Source organism: Harpia harpyja, chromosome 4 (genome assembly GCF_026419915.1).
Source record: "Harpia harpyja isolate bHarHar1 chromosome 4, bHarHar1 primary haplotype, whole genome shotgun sequence".
Lineage (NCBI taxonomy): Eukaryota > Metazoa > Chordata > Aves > Accipitriformes > Accipitridae > Harpia > Harpia harpyja.
In genome coordinates, this window is record NC_068943.1 from 31,635,954 (window position 1) to 31,654,094 (window position 18,141).

At 46.2% G+C, this 18,141-nt stretch overlaps 2 protein-coding genes across 12 annotated transcripts in view; one reads left to right on the forward strand and one right to left on the reverse strand.

Annotated features, from left to right (window-relative positions):
- The window catches only part of CPB2 (carboxypeptidase B2), a 277,528-nt gene that overhangs the window by 194,200 nt on the left and 65,187 nt on the right, over nucleotides 1–18,141 (reverse strand). The window lies entirely within an intron of this gene.
- Nucleotides 15,570–18,141, forward strand: part of LRCH1 (leucine rich repeats and calponin homology domain containing 1) — a 135,180-nt gene continuing 132,608 nt past the window's right edge. For 10 of the 11 annotated variants that reach the window (XR_008235011.1, XR_008235012.1, XR_008235016.1 and 7 more), the window contains exon 1: nucleotides 15,570–15,900. Coding sequence is in view for 3 of the 11 variants with exons in the window: in XM_052786105.1 (XP_052642065.1) it covers nucleotides 15,654–15,900 (247 nt within the window). In the remaining 8 variants the exon portion in view is untranslated. The remainder of the gene's footprint in view (nucleotides 15,901–18,141) is intronic. The other variant, XR_008235018.1, reaches the window with a different exon arrangement.

Genomic DNA, 18,141 nt, shown 5'->3' on the forward strand with positions numbered 1-18,141 from the left:
TTCTAATGCATTCAGCTATAACCAAGCATGCGCATAATCCAGCTTTTGCAAGATGCTGAACATCGGAACATCTATTTCTATTACAGCTTTTAAACTGCCTCATTGGAAACAAATGGGTTCTGAGTCATTTTCATTGAGGAACTAAATACTCTGTTGCTGTCTCTGTTAAAAATTAACAAGAGATTATCAGTACCCAGGCTCACATTTCTATTGTTCTGAATCTATCTGTATTCATAATCTACATTACTGATAAAAGGCCCAGACAGTGGAATTACATATTATGGAAATACAAATGTTAAATGTTGTTTCCGTGTGTTTTGGCAGCAATGACTCAGAGCTAAACTGCTCTCTCTAGATGTCTCCCTGCTTGTATGCTGGAAACCGTGCCCTGCAGTTCTGCTGTGTGAAAAGTCCTGCTCTCCAACCTCTCTCTTCTGCAGAAGGCGTTCAGCTCACGGACGTCCACGCTGCTGGGACGGCTGGGACGTCGCCTGCCTCGGGAGCTCCGGAGGTGGAAATGTCATGAGAAAGGAGTTGTCACTGCAGGGAGGGATGTCGTGGACTGTCACGTCCTTGTGTCTCTGGGGTAGCCAAGGAGTGGAAGAGCCGCACCTGATACCAGGGGTTGTCTTGCAGTCCTGGTAAGCTCTGCAAGGGGACTGATCTGTATAGACACGTTCGGCAAAACAGGGTGTTGCTACAGACTTGTCCCCAGTTATCATTATTTTTTTTCAAATTAGGCATTTGCCCTTTGCTAATAGCTGCAGATTGAATGGTTTCCTAAAGTTTTACCTAAAAATAATTGCTCTGGGACTACATAAAGTACGAATCTCTTTGAACTAGTACTGCACAGTCTTTGCTATTATACTCAAATGCCTCCTATTTGTGCTTAAAGATTCTCATTTTAAGTGTCAAAGTGCACTGAGAGTCTTAGTGCAACAGATCAGTTCCTGAACATAATTGCTGTATGATTTAGCTTGCATCATCTTGCTATGACCCACTTTTGGAGCATATGCCTACCCTGCATTCAGAGCAATAAGTGCAATGCAGATGCACCGAACTGACCTTGAATAGTAGTGCTGAAGTGCTAAGAATAGCTTAGAATAGCCTGCAATCACCCGGCAGCAGCCAGCCCAAGCCAAATGACTTTGATCCTTGAGCGGGATTTGCGGATCCTACCGGCGGCCGTGGTAGAGTTGGGCAGGGAAGAGCTTTCTCCTTCCATGAAGGAGAGAATTTGCTTTCTAACATAACTACATCAACATAAGATGCTCATCAACACAAGATGCTCATCAACACAGGGCATCTTCTCACCAGTGATATGGGAGATAGCGCTCAATCTCTTGCTTCTGACTCAAGCACAGTAGAGTCCCGACTGTTGTTCCAAGCTGCGTTATTCAACCGCTTTGGTCCAGCTATTCTGAAGCAGTCTGAATTGCTACTTTTCTTCTCGCCACGCTCCTTTTTTTCTTTCTCGAGGACAAGATTTTGGTTTTGATGAATCGACGCTCTTTCACAAGAGGTTTCTTCCCAAAGGTTCCTGAAGCCAAGCACTCTCAAACACTGTCAGTCTACATGGAAATGTGGTGTCAAGACATCGCACACTGCATATGCTTTAAGGGAAGCTGGTCGCTATGAGGTTAGGATGGGACATCCCAGAGCTGGGTTCTGCCGCTTATTCTGTGTCTTTGGGCAAGTCATTTCAGGACAGAGAACAAAATACAGAAATGATTGCCTAATTCCTGCTTAAAGCCTCCCACTACAGTATCTTGGTCTTGCTCTTGCAGATTCCTGTATATAAAATGAGACTTCCTATCCTCACTGGCTTGTTATCAAGAACTCAAATATTATGGTGTGGGGTAAAGGCAAAAAGGTAGCTGAATTCCTAAGATAGATAAATATAGTAAGTAAAATCAGGACAAGAGGAAACTGGTAAGTATTCTTGAGAGTGTGGCTGCCTGAGAAGATGCTTCAGCTCTAGCCCTGGGTTTCTATTTCATTTAGGAAGTAATTTTACAAGGGAGGCACAGCGACGCACACAGAACCTGGTACTTTTGAACAGCCAGTCTAGATCTATATATGAATGGGTGGTTCAGACGGTGGGAAGAAACAGAGAGCCCTGTGGGATATGGTGTTAGAAAAAACCACCATCAACAACAACCCAAACAGTGGAAGCAACCTTTACTCCAATCCCCAGTAAAACATAGTGGAAATACTGGCAAATATCCCCGAAACCTTTACAATTCCTTGCTTAGGAGACCAAGGTGCTTTGGATATGCAACGACAAGGCTGAATCGGGAGGCTTGCAGTTTGCTGCTGCTATCTGATGAGCAGAGAGACCCTTGCTGCAAAGTTGCTGTTCAGCGATAGATTCTTCTGATATTTCCATCAGAACATAAGACTGGCTTTACTAGGTTAGACCTCAGGTCCATCTAGGTCATTGTCCCATCTCCACCAATGTCTGTCAGTAGATGCTTGGCAGACAATGTAAGAACAGGGCAAACAGAAATGATATTTCTTGTCAATAATCTTCTGGCTATTTCCAACTCAGGGACTTCCTGAGAGGGAAGGTTTTGTATATTACATCCATAATAGCCTTTTTAAAATAAATATTTATTTCCTAACTGTTGGTGGATTTCTCTTACATGAGTTTATCCAGCCATTTTCAGACAAAAATACAACAGACAGCTTGATCAATAGCCCACTTTCAGATTTTCATACTGAAAGAATCTGCTAAAAGAACCTTTGCTCTTCTGGAAACATAACTGAGCTGCTAAGTGGAGAAAAGGTTTAAAAGAAGTAAAAAGTGTTTCCAAAGAGACAGAAGAATCAGTGACATTGCGTGCGTTTTTTGTTACTGCTGTTGTTTAGGATTTGGGAAAGAGGAGATCTGCAACTGAAAAAAAAAAAAAAGCCCCTTGTGCTCAGCTTGCACAAAATGGGGCCAGGGCTGCACTTGGCCATAACTGGTGCAATTCTCAGCTGGCTGGAAGGGCCCAGCTCCAATGCACTTGAGCACGTAAGAGAACTGCATTGATGCACATCTGCTGCGACTTAATGCTCTTATTATTTGGTGATTACTGGAACATAGAAAGTGAACTTCCCATCCCTTCTTTTCTTCTCACTGCTGGATTTCTGTCCATCTGTGTAACTATTTTAATATAAGTCTTAGGGTACAATGCTTTGTCCCAAGTTGATAATTTCTACAAGTTTGTCTTGTTTCCTATTCCCCGTTTACCCTTTTTGTTCATAACCTTATAGTATTCTCATTGTTATTCCTTTTCTTATATGCATTAAAAATAGATTCTTGGTTACTGTAGCGGGGAGTGATACAGAAACTCAACTAAAAGGTACTGAGTTTTTACTTCCCTTAGCTTTCTGGTGCATTTTATCTTTCCTTCAAGTATTTTTAAATCAGTAAGTTCCACTTCATAACATCCTGTCTGATATAATAAAGCTGCCTCCAAAAGCTCCTCAGCTTGTATTCATCTCAGCAGTTGGTTTGCACTTTATTGGTGCTATTAGCTCTCATCGATTCCCCAGAGCTTTCAGTCAAATGTCCATGTAAATGCAGTGGAAAATAGAAGTCAAACAATCCTTTGCATACTTAATAAAGATTTTATAGGAAATCTAAAAATAAAAATATTTGTATTAGTGGTGGCACTGTCTATTGTTGTTCATCCAATGCTTTCCATGATGAGCTCCCGTTCTCTGTTGCTTATAACTTTGCCAAATGGTAACAATTGGGAATAAAAATTTCCCTGCTGGGCATCTGCTCATTTAGCTGAAATTTAAGTGCATAAATAAAACAGTTCAGTCACTTCCAAGAATGTGGCTAGAAAATATGTATTGTTTTGATGATGTTAATTTCTGTCTTTCATTTGGAAGCTCTAGCTAACCCCCATGCTTTATAGGAGGGACACGAAACTACCAGTAGATGACTTCTTTTGTATATTTTGTATCTCCAGAAAAATGAACCCAAATATGGCCAAGTTATAGACCTTTTAGGGAAAAAAAATGCAGTTAGCACATGCTTCGTAGTTCTCTGCCGCAGCTGTGAGCTAAATACCTTGGAGAGTCTGTCTGAGCTGGACGCCCTTCCTTCTGGACTGTGTAATTGCAACTCCGGGCTACCGTGGCCTTGGGTCCGGTTTTTCCTGGCCTCTCCATGTCCCTCTTTTTCTGGCAGGTGGTAGCGAGGAGAGAGAAGTTGTTTGGTTTAAATGTAGGAAAGATCGGAGCTAGAGCTTGGAGACGTGTGAGCAATTTTGGACAAGGACAGAGGAAGGGGAGAATGGGGAAAGGAGGGGAGATTTGGGCTGAGCGAGAAAATGTAGGAGGCTGGGACTGGACGAGGAGCCAGGAATAGGAAGAGAAGGGGCTGGGAGGGCTGGGAGCAGAAGAAGTCAAATTTGAGAAGGGCTGGGGAGGAAAACGTGTAGCCGCTCCCACGCGATCCCCTGCAAAGCCCAGGGGAAATCCTCGAGAGGGGCCATAGACCTTGAACGGTCCGCAGATAATTTCAACTCTCGCCTGTCCTCTCTAGGACGGGGCCACTGAGAAGACGACCGTCTGCCAAACCCGCTGCGACGTCCTACAGACCTCTGCCCTCGTGCTGACCCTGCCTGGTGAGGGCAGAATCAGGGGGCAAGGAATGAGTATTTTCAGGGTTTTTAAAAAAGGAGAAATAAAGAAACAATTTCTCTGCTCTCCTACCTCCTCCCCATAGCATTATTTTAGAAGAGCGTGGGTTTTTGTTGCAAAATCAGATATTCAAAAGGTAGGAACTTCTGGAGTTAATATAATCTCTGTGACTTTAATTTAGCTGTTGGCTCAGGCTTTATGTTACAGTCGCTGTTCATAAAAAAGAATTAATGGCTATACTGGAAAGCTTCGGTTGCCTCAGGGCCAATGATCATGATCTGATTACGTTCAATATGGGCAAGCACTGCACAGTAGCCACCAATAGTGTATGTATATTGGTTATCCTGAAAATTAAATTCCTGAAGCAGGGGTAAATTATGAGAAAAGTGTATGGGAGGTAAAATATAGGTAGAAAAATGAAAATAAATATGGGAATTGATTTCAGAGAAGTTTATTTAGATGGAAAAATGTCATTTCCCCCTTTGTCAAGGAGGGACTAAACGTCAGTCATGATTCAGTGGCAGAAAGAAATCAGCTGTTGAAAAGTCATAATTTCTATAGTGAACAAAAAAGAACAACCCATATAAGTAAGAAATTATTAAGTATTGAGAATAGGTAAGTAAAGATTTCAGAAGAAAATCTGCAAATGACAGCCAAAGGTAATATGAAAGCATTCAATTATTAGGAACAATGACAATGTTTTAGGTCCATAACTAGAAACAGCAGGCAAAACGGGTATCAGTGATGCAGAACAGGCAGAAATATTAAAAATATTTTTTATTCAGAATAGAGCAGGGTTTGTGCTTGCATCCTAGCAGAGTCATACACAACTTTCAAAGCATCAGCAATTAAAGATGTTCAGAAAACACCTTGGAATTGGAAATAAATTCCAGAAGACTGGGAAAATACCGAGTCTGTGCCAGAATTCAGAGGGTGTGATGAGCCACTAATTATAGGCTTGTTAGCCTGACATCCCTTGTAGGCAAAACAACAGAAAAACGACATGGGGCTTCAAAGGAACTGACACCTACAAATATAATTATTACCCATCAATATAGATTAATGAAAATGAGTTATTGTAAAGCAAGCCTGATTCCACACTTGAGGAATTTATATAGTTGGCTCATAAAAGTACAGTAATAAATTTAGGTTGATTAAGACTTTTGACTTAATACTGGATGGTGTTCTGTTAAAAACATGAGCGTTAGCCAATTTTCAGAGTTTTTATTGCAGATATGTTGCAAGTGTGAGGCACACCTGGCAATTAGCCTTTAAATATAGGCTTGTCTTGAAGTCAGTCTTCTTCACTTATCTATCTGGTTAAATATCCATGGCCTGACCAAAGTCCATACGTATGTGAGGCACTAGGTAATTTGGAGATGCTGTGAATGAAAGGTGCAGTGCTGCTGTGAGTAAGTGCCTAGCGTATGTAAATAAGTACCTCCAACACAGCTCGGGAAAGGCATTTTATAAGTTTTCCGTGTATTTTTTCCCCTCCCCGAATCCCAATTTTAACAAACTGCGGTGACCGAAATCACCCACATGACGGCGGTCCGAGGAGGTCCGACAGGTGTGTAGAAGTTTGCCCCGTAGGAGCCAAACGCGCTCAGGGAGCGGACCAAAAGCTCCGATGCTCCAGCATCCGCATGATTTGTCACGTAAGAGATGCTGCAGCAGTAGGACTTGCTGGCCTGAAAGACCAACTAAGTGGCCGTAGATGAAAGGTGTGAAGAGCCTGCTGCTGGTTTGTGTGAGCTTGAGCTGTGTTGTCTATACACAAAGAAGGGTGATTTCTGACTTCAGAACAAAACTTCTGAAACGCTTCATGAAACGTGCCTCACTGATGTGGACCGTAATTACAGAGAGGGGAATTTTGTCAAAGCTGAAGGTATGTGCACTATGGTTGCAATCACCCTAACAATTTCCCAGCTTAATATGTCGGAAAATCAATTGCTTCTTTGCAAGCGTGGAGAATGCGGAATGGTTGGGGGCGAAAAAAAATCGGTAAAGTGCTGGTTGCAAACTCTAATTTCTATTTCCAGTTTTTCCTGTAAAAATACTCTCTATCCCCTGCCTACCTGTCATGCAAGGGCTTGAATGCTTTCCCTGACCAGCACTTTCCGTCTTACTTTTTCTTTTCTTCAGAGTATTAAGAACATTTGTTTCACTTTGTTTGCTAGCTGTTTTCATCCTTTCTAAACAGCTCTCTAGGCTCCCATGAAGCAGATAAAGGATATACCCTTGCCATCTATATGCCCAAATGAATTCAGGGAAAAGTTAGCAAAATCCCTGAAAGGTTTTTCTTAGGGACTTCTGCTGTTTCTCTTTCATTTATTAGAACCTCTGAGGACTAGTAATCTGCATTACTGCTTGGGTGTTTTAGTAATAGCAGTGTTTTCACATCTATAGGCAACACATGGAAAAAACATCCCTATTCTGACTGCTACACGTAACATAGGCTGTACAGGCTGCTCTGTGTCTTACATATTAACGGAGATGTACATTTCACAGATGGGGGATGGGTAGAAAATTGCTTTTCCTTCCCTTTCTCTCCATGTACGCTTCACTTCGCTCTGCCATTTCAGTGTTCAGCTCCTATTGTTAAAAATGGAGTGTGAGGCATTAATTCTAAGAAAGCACTTGAAGGCACAAGGTGAGGGAGATGGGTCAAACCAACCCGGGGGAGAACAAAAAAGGACATTCAGGTCGGTGTCCTTAAATGGATGCACGTTGAGAACGTAAGGACGTGTGCCCTTACAGATGGATTCTGCGGAAAAGCGAGCACCCTCCGTCCCATCAGCTTCTGTGGCAAGGGTGGACCTCCCAGCACCTTCCAGGAGCCAAACTGTTGTGAGAAATCGGTCAGAGCACCCATCCCTGGGCACCTGCCATTACGTGCAGGATGTGAAACTCTGCGGCTGACTGGATCGCCTTTGTTTTGCCGTGCCCAAGAGCAAGTTGTAACTCCAGCTGCCAGTGGGAAGGAAAGCGATCCTGCTGGGTGTGCGTTGCCCAGTCCGACGGTGTTTATCTGGAGGAAGAGGAGGAGATAAAGGGAGGAGCGCTGCCTGCCCAGCACTGCAAGAACCTGGGCTTACCCCACGTCAACAATTTTTGAGCTGTCTCCTGCCGTCAGTCTTACTAGGAACACTGCGTACTGTTTCTTCCCAAGAGGAATCTATTATTGCCATTGTGTTCCTTGATATTATGCCTTTTACTTCACCGTATGCACTCGGTTGCCAAACATCCAAGCCTGTGTGTATGAAATACGGTTTGATACTTACAAAGCAAGAGATTCTGGCCAGTAGCTGTGTTCTTGCACAGCACAGCACAATGACATCTTTGTTTGATGGGGATCTCCAGCATTTTTTTCTTTAATAAAAATAGGAGGAACTTGCCCTAAACAACAAGCAGTTACTTTGGTTCTTACAAGTATCTTCTTTGGCCAAGACTGAGATGCTCTCATGTAATGGCGTGGTTTGGAAAGGGACTGGGACGAGTAGTGTGATGGCGTTTGGAGGGAGGCTGCAGAGAAGAGTGCGACCTTTCTAGCAGGGTTCATCTGAGCACTGGTCCTGCCTGCAGCTCCCACCCAGCTCCTGTTGCGTCTGGTCAGTGGTACTTAGCACATGAGGTTTTGGAGTGGTGGAAGGTTCACAACCCCATATTGCAATTGCAGGACCCGGACCTCACTGGAAGGCAGCAGGAGTCTGCTCTGTGAGGATTCTGCTCACCTCCCAGATGCTGCAAGCCTGCGATGCACTGCTGGGAAGGGCTTTCTAATGCAGGTGGAGTAGCAAAGCCACACCTGGAAGAGCAGTTCTCATCTCCTCTTCTCAGGTCCCCCCCTCAGCATTCCTGCTTCTCAGGGTTCTCACCCTCTGCATCCCAGCCCACCCCGTGCTGGTCTCCGGTGACCCAGTTCACAAGCTGGGAACTAATGCTAAGCGCCTGTTCACAGGATGGAGGCTTTGTTATGTGCTGGAAGAAGGTAAGGCTGCTCTAAACCAAGTGGGTGCATTCTGTAGCTAACTGGGAGTAAAATGCCTCTAAAATATTGCTTATAAGCTTAATTGGTATAGAGTTATTATAGTTATTGTAGATGTGTTAGTGGCTTATGATGAAACACGCCGAGTCTTTGTTCTTCTCTCAAATAAACCAGCAAGTGCTATGTTTCTTGGTAGTTATGTCAAAATTATTGTTGTTGGGATGTTTAAAACAAACTGCTGAATGCCTTGATCTTTATGGAAGGGGTGAGGACACTTAGATTGTAAACTTTGATCTTGACTCTTTGCTGCTCTTTTTCAAGAGCTGTCCTATAGTACTTGCAGCATAGCAGACAAAGGGCAAATGTGGATTTAAGTTATTTTTGAGCACCCCAGGACCTGCAAGGCACTATCAGCTGCTCTAGCATCATGAATGGACTAGAAAAGAAGTGAAGGCTGCTCTTAGACATGCATTTTCTTTGTAAAAGTCATATAGCCCATATTTCTTGAAATACGGAGTGTACTGGGCATCCCCTTCCTAGTTCAGCACTTCTCTTGGCTGTGTGAGGAAACGTTCCCCCATGGGCCAAAACTTGTCTATCTGTAACACATACAGCTTCACTGCCACGAAAAGTGTTTGAAATTAAATGATTAAAACTGAGGGTCCGTGTGACTTGCTTTCCAACAAAACGTTGTATATTGGCATTCTTGCTGATGTTTGGGGGCTGTTAGGACATCCAAGGAGGAGGTTACTGTTTGCTAATAAAAGCCTTATTCTGCTGGTGCTGTTATTGCAAATAACCCTTGCTTCAGTGGGCCTGGATGCATATTGGAAAGCAAAGATACCCCTTAGTGGTAAAATACTTTCTGGGTAAAGAGGTGCTGGTGGTTGCAGGGATCCATATTTGGGTGCATTATCAAAGCATTATATCTGGCTATTAACATGTTCTCGGATACAATTCCCCATTCAGGAATGGTATGCATGCTTTTTTTCCCCAGTGGCAAGTATCTGAAGACCCTCTTTGCAATTTTACCTTCACACTTACTGCTGCCAGTCGACTGGTATCAGCAACATGGTTGGACTGAGTGGGGAAAAGGCATAAGCAGAGCTCTGGTCAACTAAAATTAGTTACCTGACTCAAGTCAGGTGAGTGGTTTGCAACCACCAGGCTGGTGCTGGTTCAAGGCTCTTACTGAGTTCCCAGGCATCTCAAGAACTTGTTTATACCGGAGAGGTGGTTTGTGTGGTTTGCAGGGAAAATATTTGGGCTTGCATTCAGGTAGAGCTGTTCTTTCATTTCCACTGCTGCTTTTGACTTTTAGGCCTTCACTTTCTCCTTATATATCACAACGGCTTACCAGGCAGTAGTTCTCCGGTGTTTTTGCTGTTCTTAACAGGGATATGAAGCATTTTACCTGTTGTCTTTCCCATAAACATGAACATGGGTCTTCTTACAAAATCTTTGCCTTGTGTGCTCCACCTAGAAACCATTGTTCAGCTGCTTGGCTGATGCCTTCTACTTGCATTTTCTGGATTTTGCAATAGACTGAGGACTCTGTATTTCTGTTTCAAGTCCATGTGTCTGTGCTAATAGTCTGCTGTGGGTAGGAAATCAGGTTTGCATACTTTTTTTGCAACAGATGTATAAACTGTAGTATTTCAACAGCCTACACTGGAGGTATTGTGGGACTGCCAACAGTGTCTCTCTGTAAATGCTGTCTCATCGCTGGTGACAATAACCAATTGCCTCCTCTATTTTTATTAGAGGACAGGTTATTTCTTACTCTGATGGCTTCTTCCCCCACCAGATGCTGTTTTAAATTTTCACAAAGGCAAACTCCTGCAAGACATTCCTCTCCCACCTTAGGTATGTTTTTGTTCTACTGACCGTGGTGCAAATGCCTACCGGCTCTTCTCGTGTGAAGAGCAAGGCTCCCACCTCAGTTACAATCCCCTGAATCTCTGCCGAAGCTGTATTTCAGCAGTAGATTCAACGTAAAGCGTGCACATAGTTACCACTCTATCACATTGCATGTTTCAAGGTCATCTGAGAAACTTGGAAGAAACTCTGCCAGTTTACAACTGCTAATAGTCTTTGAAGTAAATTAATATTTCAGGTATGGGCATGTCACTATGTTGCCTTTAAATGTTTAGTCAGGTCAAGTGTTTCAGGTTTGGTTTTAGGTTACCCTTAGCTCTATTTTCATGACCTCTTAGCTGAGAGATGAGCTTTTCGTCATGATCTCTTGCAGCTTCTCTCCTGTTGCATCCGTGGCCGTACAGCAGCATCGCTACCATGACAGTGAGCCTTGCCGACACGTCTAGTGTACGTGGCACCGTTTGGGATCGATCTTGCAGCAGCTGACCCCCCCCAGCTATGACCCAGTGTGTGTTTTGAGCCTGCCCACCCGCTGGGTCTCAGGACACAGCGAGGGAGATGCTTTCCTGAGCTCCCAGTGCTTGCCATGGCCAGTTGCTGGGGCCAAGAAGTGCTTCTTTGTCTGTAGCAATTAAATAATTCTGTCCTTTTATGTAGCGAACGTCCTCGGATCTATGCGAGGATGAACCTTGCGTGTCTTCTGAGCAGTGACCATGCTGCTTACCTACCTTCCGAGCTCCTGCTTTATATATAAGCTTCTCCTCATCTCCTGTCTCTTATCAATTAATTGCTCTCTTCTTTTTCCCCCCGTTTTTTCCCCTGAGTATTCTGTGAGGCAAGTGCTTTATAGATGGATTTTTCTGAGCTATTTCCTGATACAGCTTCCCCACCCTTCAAACTCTCTTCACCAGCTTTGCTGGATTGTCTGCTCTGCGTAGGCTACTCGTTCTGCTATGAACCGCTTGTCTTAGGCAGGCTGTGAGCAGGTTCAGGAGTCCGTGCTTTAATTGAAAGGAGCATCTTTTAATCTGTGCCACCTGAACCTTCAGTCTGCATGCTTTGTCTCTTGGGATTTTTCTGATAATTTTCTTTGTCCTGGTGCCGTTACGGTCACGCTACCAAGGATGTATAATGTGGCCTTTCTGAGTTGTGACGGCTGTTTTGTGTAGCGCCGAACGGAGGGAGCCTTGCAAGTTGAGCGATGCCCGCTTTCCATTTGGTATTTGACTTAGTGTTTGTGTGTTGTTTCTCTCTCCGCATGAGACAGCTTGTCCGCCCGGGATATTCACGTGAAGAAAGCTTTGGCGTACCCTGACTGTGTACGAGCTACTCCACGCTATTGCCTCGTCAGGGTTGTCTTAGAGCACACGGAGCGTGAGGTAGACGTCTGTATGTTGAAGTAAAGTGATGCTCTCCCGCTCCACGCTGTGAAATCCCTGGGTCTAGTACAGGACAGGTACTCCACACCGAGGTCACACGCTACCTTGTGAGGCACTGGCTTCCCGCACATAAACCCTCACCCGACTCTGATGTTCACAAGCCACGTGGGCCTTGTTATTTGCCTCTTTTCTGCCAATTTAGAAATTCACTCTGAGGCTTTAAGGCTCGTGGTCTCCCTCAGCTATGGTACTTTCTGTACATCTCTGAGAGGATTTTTCTTGTCACAGCCATTATGTGTGACCCAATTTGCAGAATGGTCACCTCTGCAATCTTTTCCTCCTGCTATATCCATAAGTTTTCCTTCTGCATTCCTTCTCTCCTCTGCTACACGCATATCTGCTTGCTGAAGAGCATCCACTGTTTTCTTTTCCTTCTAGAGTTAATTTTTAAGCTGCTTTAGGTCTCATTGAAGAGTCAGACAAATGCAAATACTGTCACATAGGAACTGGGGAGATCACATAGCTGGGGGCAAGGAATGGAAGGGCTGCTTGCAATGATGGCTTGCCACTAGCTCAGCTTAGCTGCTGTGCCAGGCTGTGCCCACTTTGTGATCTGACCAGAGTCAATATATGGAACGTGACCTTTTATATACATCTGCATGGATAGGAAACTGGTGCTGCTGTGATTGATCTTTTTTTTTCTGTAGTGTTGCCAATTTCTCATCCTTTGTATCTATAGGAACGGAGTTAGATCTGGCACAGTGCTCAGGCAGAGAAGAGAGAAAGTTAAGGCAACACAGCTTCAGTGCTATATATTTTTTTGCTCCACAACCTTGATAACATTAGCAGCCTTCAAAGTGCTTCTTCCAGGAGTTTCTACACAGTATCTGGTAAGCACAGGTCATGCCCGCATTGCACCTCAGCCGTTCAGATCAAAAAGCAATTTAAAACAGGCTTGCTCCCCAATTATTGCCCTTACATTGCTATAAGGGGGAACCTCCATCTTTAACCCCTGCTAGACCAGGTACCAGGGTAGCTGCAGCCTCTCTATACCCTAGCTGTCCTGACGTTGGGTGTCTTTAGGGGGAACGCTGTGCTGACTCGTCTGCCTCTGCCAGCCACGGGCCCTTCGTGCGAGCCCAACGAGTGGGCACGCTGTCCCTGCCTGTGAGCAGGGGACCCTGATGGCTCCTCGTCACCTTGGGTGCCTCCTGCAAAGGAGGACGAGTTGTCCTTCAAATGAGGCCGAGAAAGGTATTGCTGCTCATCTCCGTTAGGCGAGATGCTGTGAATCAAATCCCAGGGTTAGCGGTACGGTGGGAAGACAACAAAGAGCAAAAACCCCTTTTTGTCTTTATCAAAATCAGCACTAGAAATAATATTGTCTTACCAGAAGTGGGGGAGGAAGGAACATGGTGTCCTACTGGTGAGGAAACCTACCAAACCTCACCAAAAGACAGGCCTGCTACGTGACTGTAAAGAGCTGATGCTGGAAGATGAATTCTGCAGATATGCTGTCTGAATGTTTAGTCACATATTACTAGTTTCAAAATAAAGTTCCGTGATGTTGGGTAATTTAATACACTGGAAATGTCTTGTGCAAAGTCATTTACTGAGTTATAAAACCTATGATATTTCAGACTTCTCTAAGTGTAAAAGAATGTAGTACCTAGTTCATTAAACTTGCATTTAAAAAAAATCCTATTACAGGGGAAGCCTAGTAGTCGCTCCTATGCACAGTTTACACAACTTGAACTACTGTTCATCAACACTTTTCTTTAAATTGCTGAGGAGATGTAGCCATTCATCTGTTTCTTTATGCTTTCCAGCAGTAATGCAAAGATTGCACGCAAGCTGGAAGTAAGCCTTTTAACAAATCCAAACCATGCTGTGACTAGTGGAAATTTGTGGGAAATACTACCTTAATAACCCACCAACGAGCTTCATTAAAAGCAATGTGATATCTGGGCACAACTGTTGTTGGGGGTAACTGCTGATTTCTATTTGGCTAGGGGCTGTTCAAAAGAATGGTGTCAAGAATTGCACCCAAAATTTTATTGAACCGGTAGGACACTGAATTTGTCATGCCAAACCCCAAGATCTCCGCATCAAACATGAAGAACTGGCAATTGTAGGTGTGAGGGGAGTTTGGACTGCAGTTTAAGCTCAGTGCCTGTGTTTTAGGTGCAGTATAAATGTACTTACAGTAAAATAATCCCCCTCCTACCCATCTGACCTTACAGCTCTTTCCTTAATGTAAGGCAGCCTCTTTAAAACCGCTGCTGTGCTGCCTGCAACACTTCTGCAGTGACACAAGTCATATAAAACTTAAATGAAAAATGCTGATACTGAGAGCGTATCTTCATCATAACAAACAAGTCTTTAATGGATATTATGATACTGTCATGTGAAAAGATCTGCCTCTAACATCCTTTCTCCCTTTTAACCAGTTCTGTTTCTCATTGTGACTGCTAAACTTGCTGTGATCTCTCCTGTTTTTCAGAAACCGAGAGTTATTTCCTTGTGGCGATTCCGTCTTCCTTGTCCGTGTAGCGCTCGGTGGTTGAACTTCCTGGAGCCGGGAAGGCTTTGGTTTAATGTCAGCCATTGATCACAACACAGGGTAACTGAGTGAAATGTAACGGCCTGTAAGATACAGGTCATGGGTGATGATGTACAAGTCCTTTTTTAGCTTTGAACTCTGTAAACCCAGTGGAAACGTGAGGCCTCACTCCTCTCCCACTCCTGGGCTTGGCTTTGCAAAGCTGCAGAAGGGGTGGGGGAAATGGGAAATAAACCAAACCCAACGCCCTCGCCCCCTCGGAAAGGTTATTCCATTGAAAAGGGAACCGATCATCATTCCTGGGCTTGCTTTGTCACTCCAAACGACACCTTCGAGGGTCCGTCTTTGGCAGGCTGTCCCCAGGGGCCACGCACATCTGCGAACCAGCCGCTGCGGGAGAAGCAAGTCCCAGAAAACCGTTCTGCAGGGCAGATGCTCCCCAGGGCCTCGTTCAGTGGCAACAGCCGCCGCAGCTTTTAATTTTCAAATGAGGCCTGCTGCCTGAGCACACGCACGCTCGCCCGCACGCGTGCATGGCGGTTTCGTCCCACCCAACCACAAATCGCTGCGTGTCCATTCCCCCGAGCCTGCCGGCGCGGTGAACGATTTTGGTGGACGCTGGGAGAAGGGGCCGAAAGCAGGTATCGGGCGGCCCTCTGAAAAGGGATAGGCGGCGGGGAACGTTGTGAACAAAAACCCAGGGAGGGATCACCCCTCCTTTCGCGCTTGCATGCGGTTGCATTCGCGCTTGCAGTCGCAGCAGCAGCAGCAGCAGCAGCAGCAGCAGCAGCAGCAGCAGCAGCAGCAGCAGCAGCAGCAGCAGCAGCAGCAGCAGCAGCAGCAGCAGCGCGAGGCCGGGGGCGGCGCGGCGCGCCGCCGCTAGGTGGCGCCGCAGTGCCCCACCCCGCGCACGGCCTGCGGGAGCGGGTGTCCGCCGGGGTAAGGGAGGGAGAAGGGGGGGGCGGTGGTGAGGCGGAGCATGCGCAGTGGGCGCGCCTCACCCGCGCCCTTCGCCTCCGCCTCTTGATTGCGCTGCCGCTTCCCCCCCTCCCTTCCCCGGCGGCGGTGCCGCCACCACAGCGAGCGGGAAAGAGGAGGAGGAGGAGGAGGAAGGGAGAGAGGGAGGGAGGGAGGGAGGGAGGGAGGCAGGTCCGGCGGCTCTCTCGGGTACCCCCAGCGGCGTAAGCGGGCGAGGAGAAAGATGGCGACGCTGGGAGGCGAGTCGCAGCCTTTCCCCGCCGCTGCTCTGGCGGCGGCAACGGCCGGGGTGGGCGGCGGCGGCGGCGGCGGGTCGTTGGGTTTGCAGGCGCCGTTGAACCGTGGTCTGGAGCGGGCGTTGGAGGAAGCGGCTCATTCCGGGGGGCTTAACTTGAGCGGTAGGAAGCTGAAGGAATTCCCGCGCAGCGCTGCCGCCCTCAGTCACGACCTCTCCGATACGGTGCGGGCAGGTGAGGCCAGGCGAGGAACCGGGCCGGGGGGGTGCGGTGGGAGAGGGTGGTCGGCGCCGGTATCTTGCCAGAGGGAGCGGAGAGGGGGGTGGAAGGTGGGTGTCCCCCCCCTCCCGGCGATTAAAATCGCCGGGAGGGGGGGGACACCCACCTTCCACCCCCCTCTCCGCTGCCTCTGGCATCCTAGTGCCCCCCAAGCTCCCTGTGAGAACACCCGCTCCCCACCCTTTCCCTCCACCTCCTGAGACATTCATTCCTCTTCCCGTGGGCCCATCCCCACAAGGAAACCGAGCCCGCTCCCAGCTCTCCGTGGACCCTTATGCTCTCTTTATCCCCCCCCCCGCCCCCGCCTTCGTGTATGAGGTAGGTGTTTGCTCCCATATGGCTGGATCGCTGCACACCCTCCTCTCCCTCCCCTCACTCCGCATTTGGTGAGGAAGAGCTGGCTCTCCCGTGGCAAGCTGGGGGAGTGTGCGTGGATTCTTCGTCGCACCTGTCTTCTTCCCCCCTCTGGGGAATGTGCATCTCTCTGCCACCCTTCCCCGGCCGCTGAGGTTTGAGGTGTCAGCCAGCCCACCTTTGAATCGGTTTTGTGAGGAATGCGTATGCTTGCCAGGTTGGATACCTGCTTCTTCTATCCCGCTGCATGTCGGTGGACCCACCTGGCACGGAGGGGATGCCTGTCTGTATCTCACTCATGTGCCTCTGCACATCTCGCCTCTTTTCCTACGGACATGCCTCCTTCTGTGGTGTGCAGACTTTTGCGCTGCAGCTACCCCAGAGAGCATGCTACCTTTCACAAATGCCACTTGTCTGACACTGGGGTTGACGTCCACCCTTGTATCCTTACAGTCATGTAGCCGTAGTTCCAGCTCTGTATGTAACGCTATCTTCCAAGGCAAATGTGGAGAGAAATCCGTCTTCGCAGGCACTGTGCATATTCTACAGTGGGGGACACCATCATTATGTAAATCTGCAGAGGGGACAGGCCTGACAACCCTGCAGGCAGGAGCGGTGAGGGGAGGTGTATCCAGTTTGCATTTACCTTGCCCTCACACCCTCCTTCCAACATGAAAAAAGGCACACTTGTTTCTCACCTAAGGAGGCAGACCCCCACGAAGGGTCATATCTGTTTTCCTGCCCGTATTTGTGCCAGGGGTTGGAATGTAGTCCGTTCTTTAGATAGCATCACTAGGTAGAACAGTACAAACCCGCACTAGAAGAATATATCAGTATATTCCTAAGATCTTTAGTGTACCGCCTCCGCGTGCCCTTTTGTGTCCCCATTTGCCTGCTGAAGATAGTTGTGTTGTTACAGCAATGGAGCAGATGTGTAGTCACTTGTTCTTGTCCCACAAAACAGCAGGTGCTATACCTGCATACAAACATGTGATAACATGAACCGAAATTCTCAACTGCTCCTGCACATGAGGGTATTTATGCCTTCCTATATGTGCTGACTGCATACTTGTATCTATCCCAGCTGTAAGGAACAGAGTAATGTCTCAGATGTGTTGTAGGCGTCATATGTAATTGTTATTAGCTCTGTCACTTGTTCGCTGTTGCTGAATGGATTTCGCAGTGTTCCATTTGAACACCTATATCATCATATCAACAAAAGAGAAATATGAAGGAAACTTGATGAATGAAACTACCATGAATTGGTAGCATGAATTGCCGTGTTAACCATTAACTGACTCAGTAACAGATGCGATAGTGAAAGGGATAAGGCATGATAGTGGAACTGTATGCAGTTAGAAGAATGACTTTCAGCTTGTCTCCCCAAGCAAGATGTCTTATCTATTTTCTTTTTTTAAAGTTGTAGTCTAATGAAGACATGCCATGATATGAGATAAGTAGTTTGGAAATCCAGAAAGTTAGCTTGTTTGGTTTGACCTAATACTGATCCAAACTGTTGGAAAACAAAATTATGTGCTGGAAAAAAATTCTTCGATGGGCAGTGATTACATGTTAGTGTTTGTATGTTGTGTAAGTGTGTTCTGTACAAGCATGAGCTGTGTTGTGGGTATAGGTAGTATATGCTTGTTACGTGCTTACTTGTTCTAGGAAGTTTTCTATTCAGAGGAGAGCTCAGGAAAAAAGTAGTCTTTGCCTTCAAGCGTTAATGTGCTTTTGTCAGAGTTTACATAGAAGACATTCAATATGATATTAAATGTAGGATGGGATTTTCATTCCCTTTTTGTTTGGTATAAACAGCAGTATAGAGCAGCCCGTGTCTCA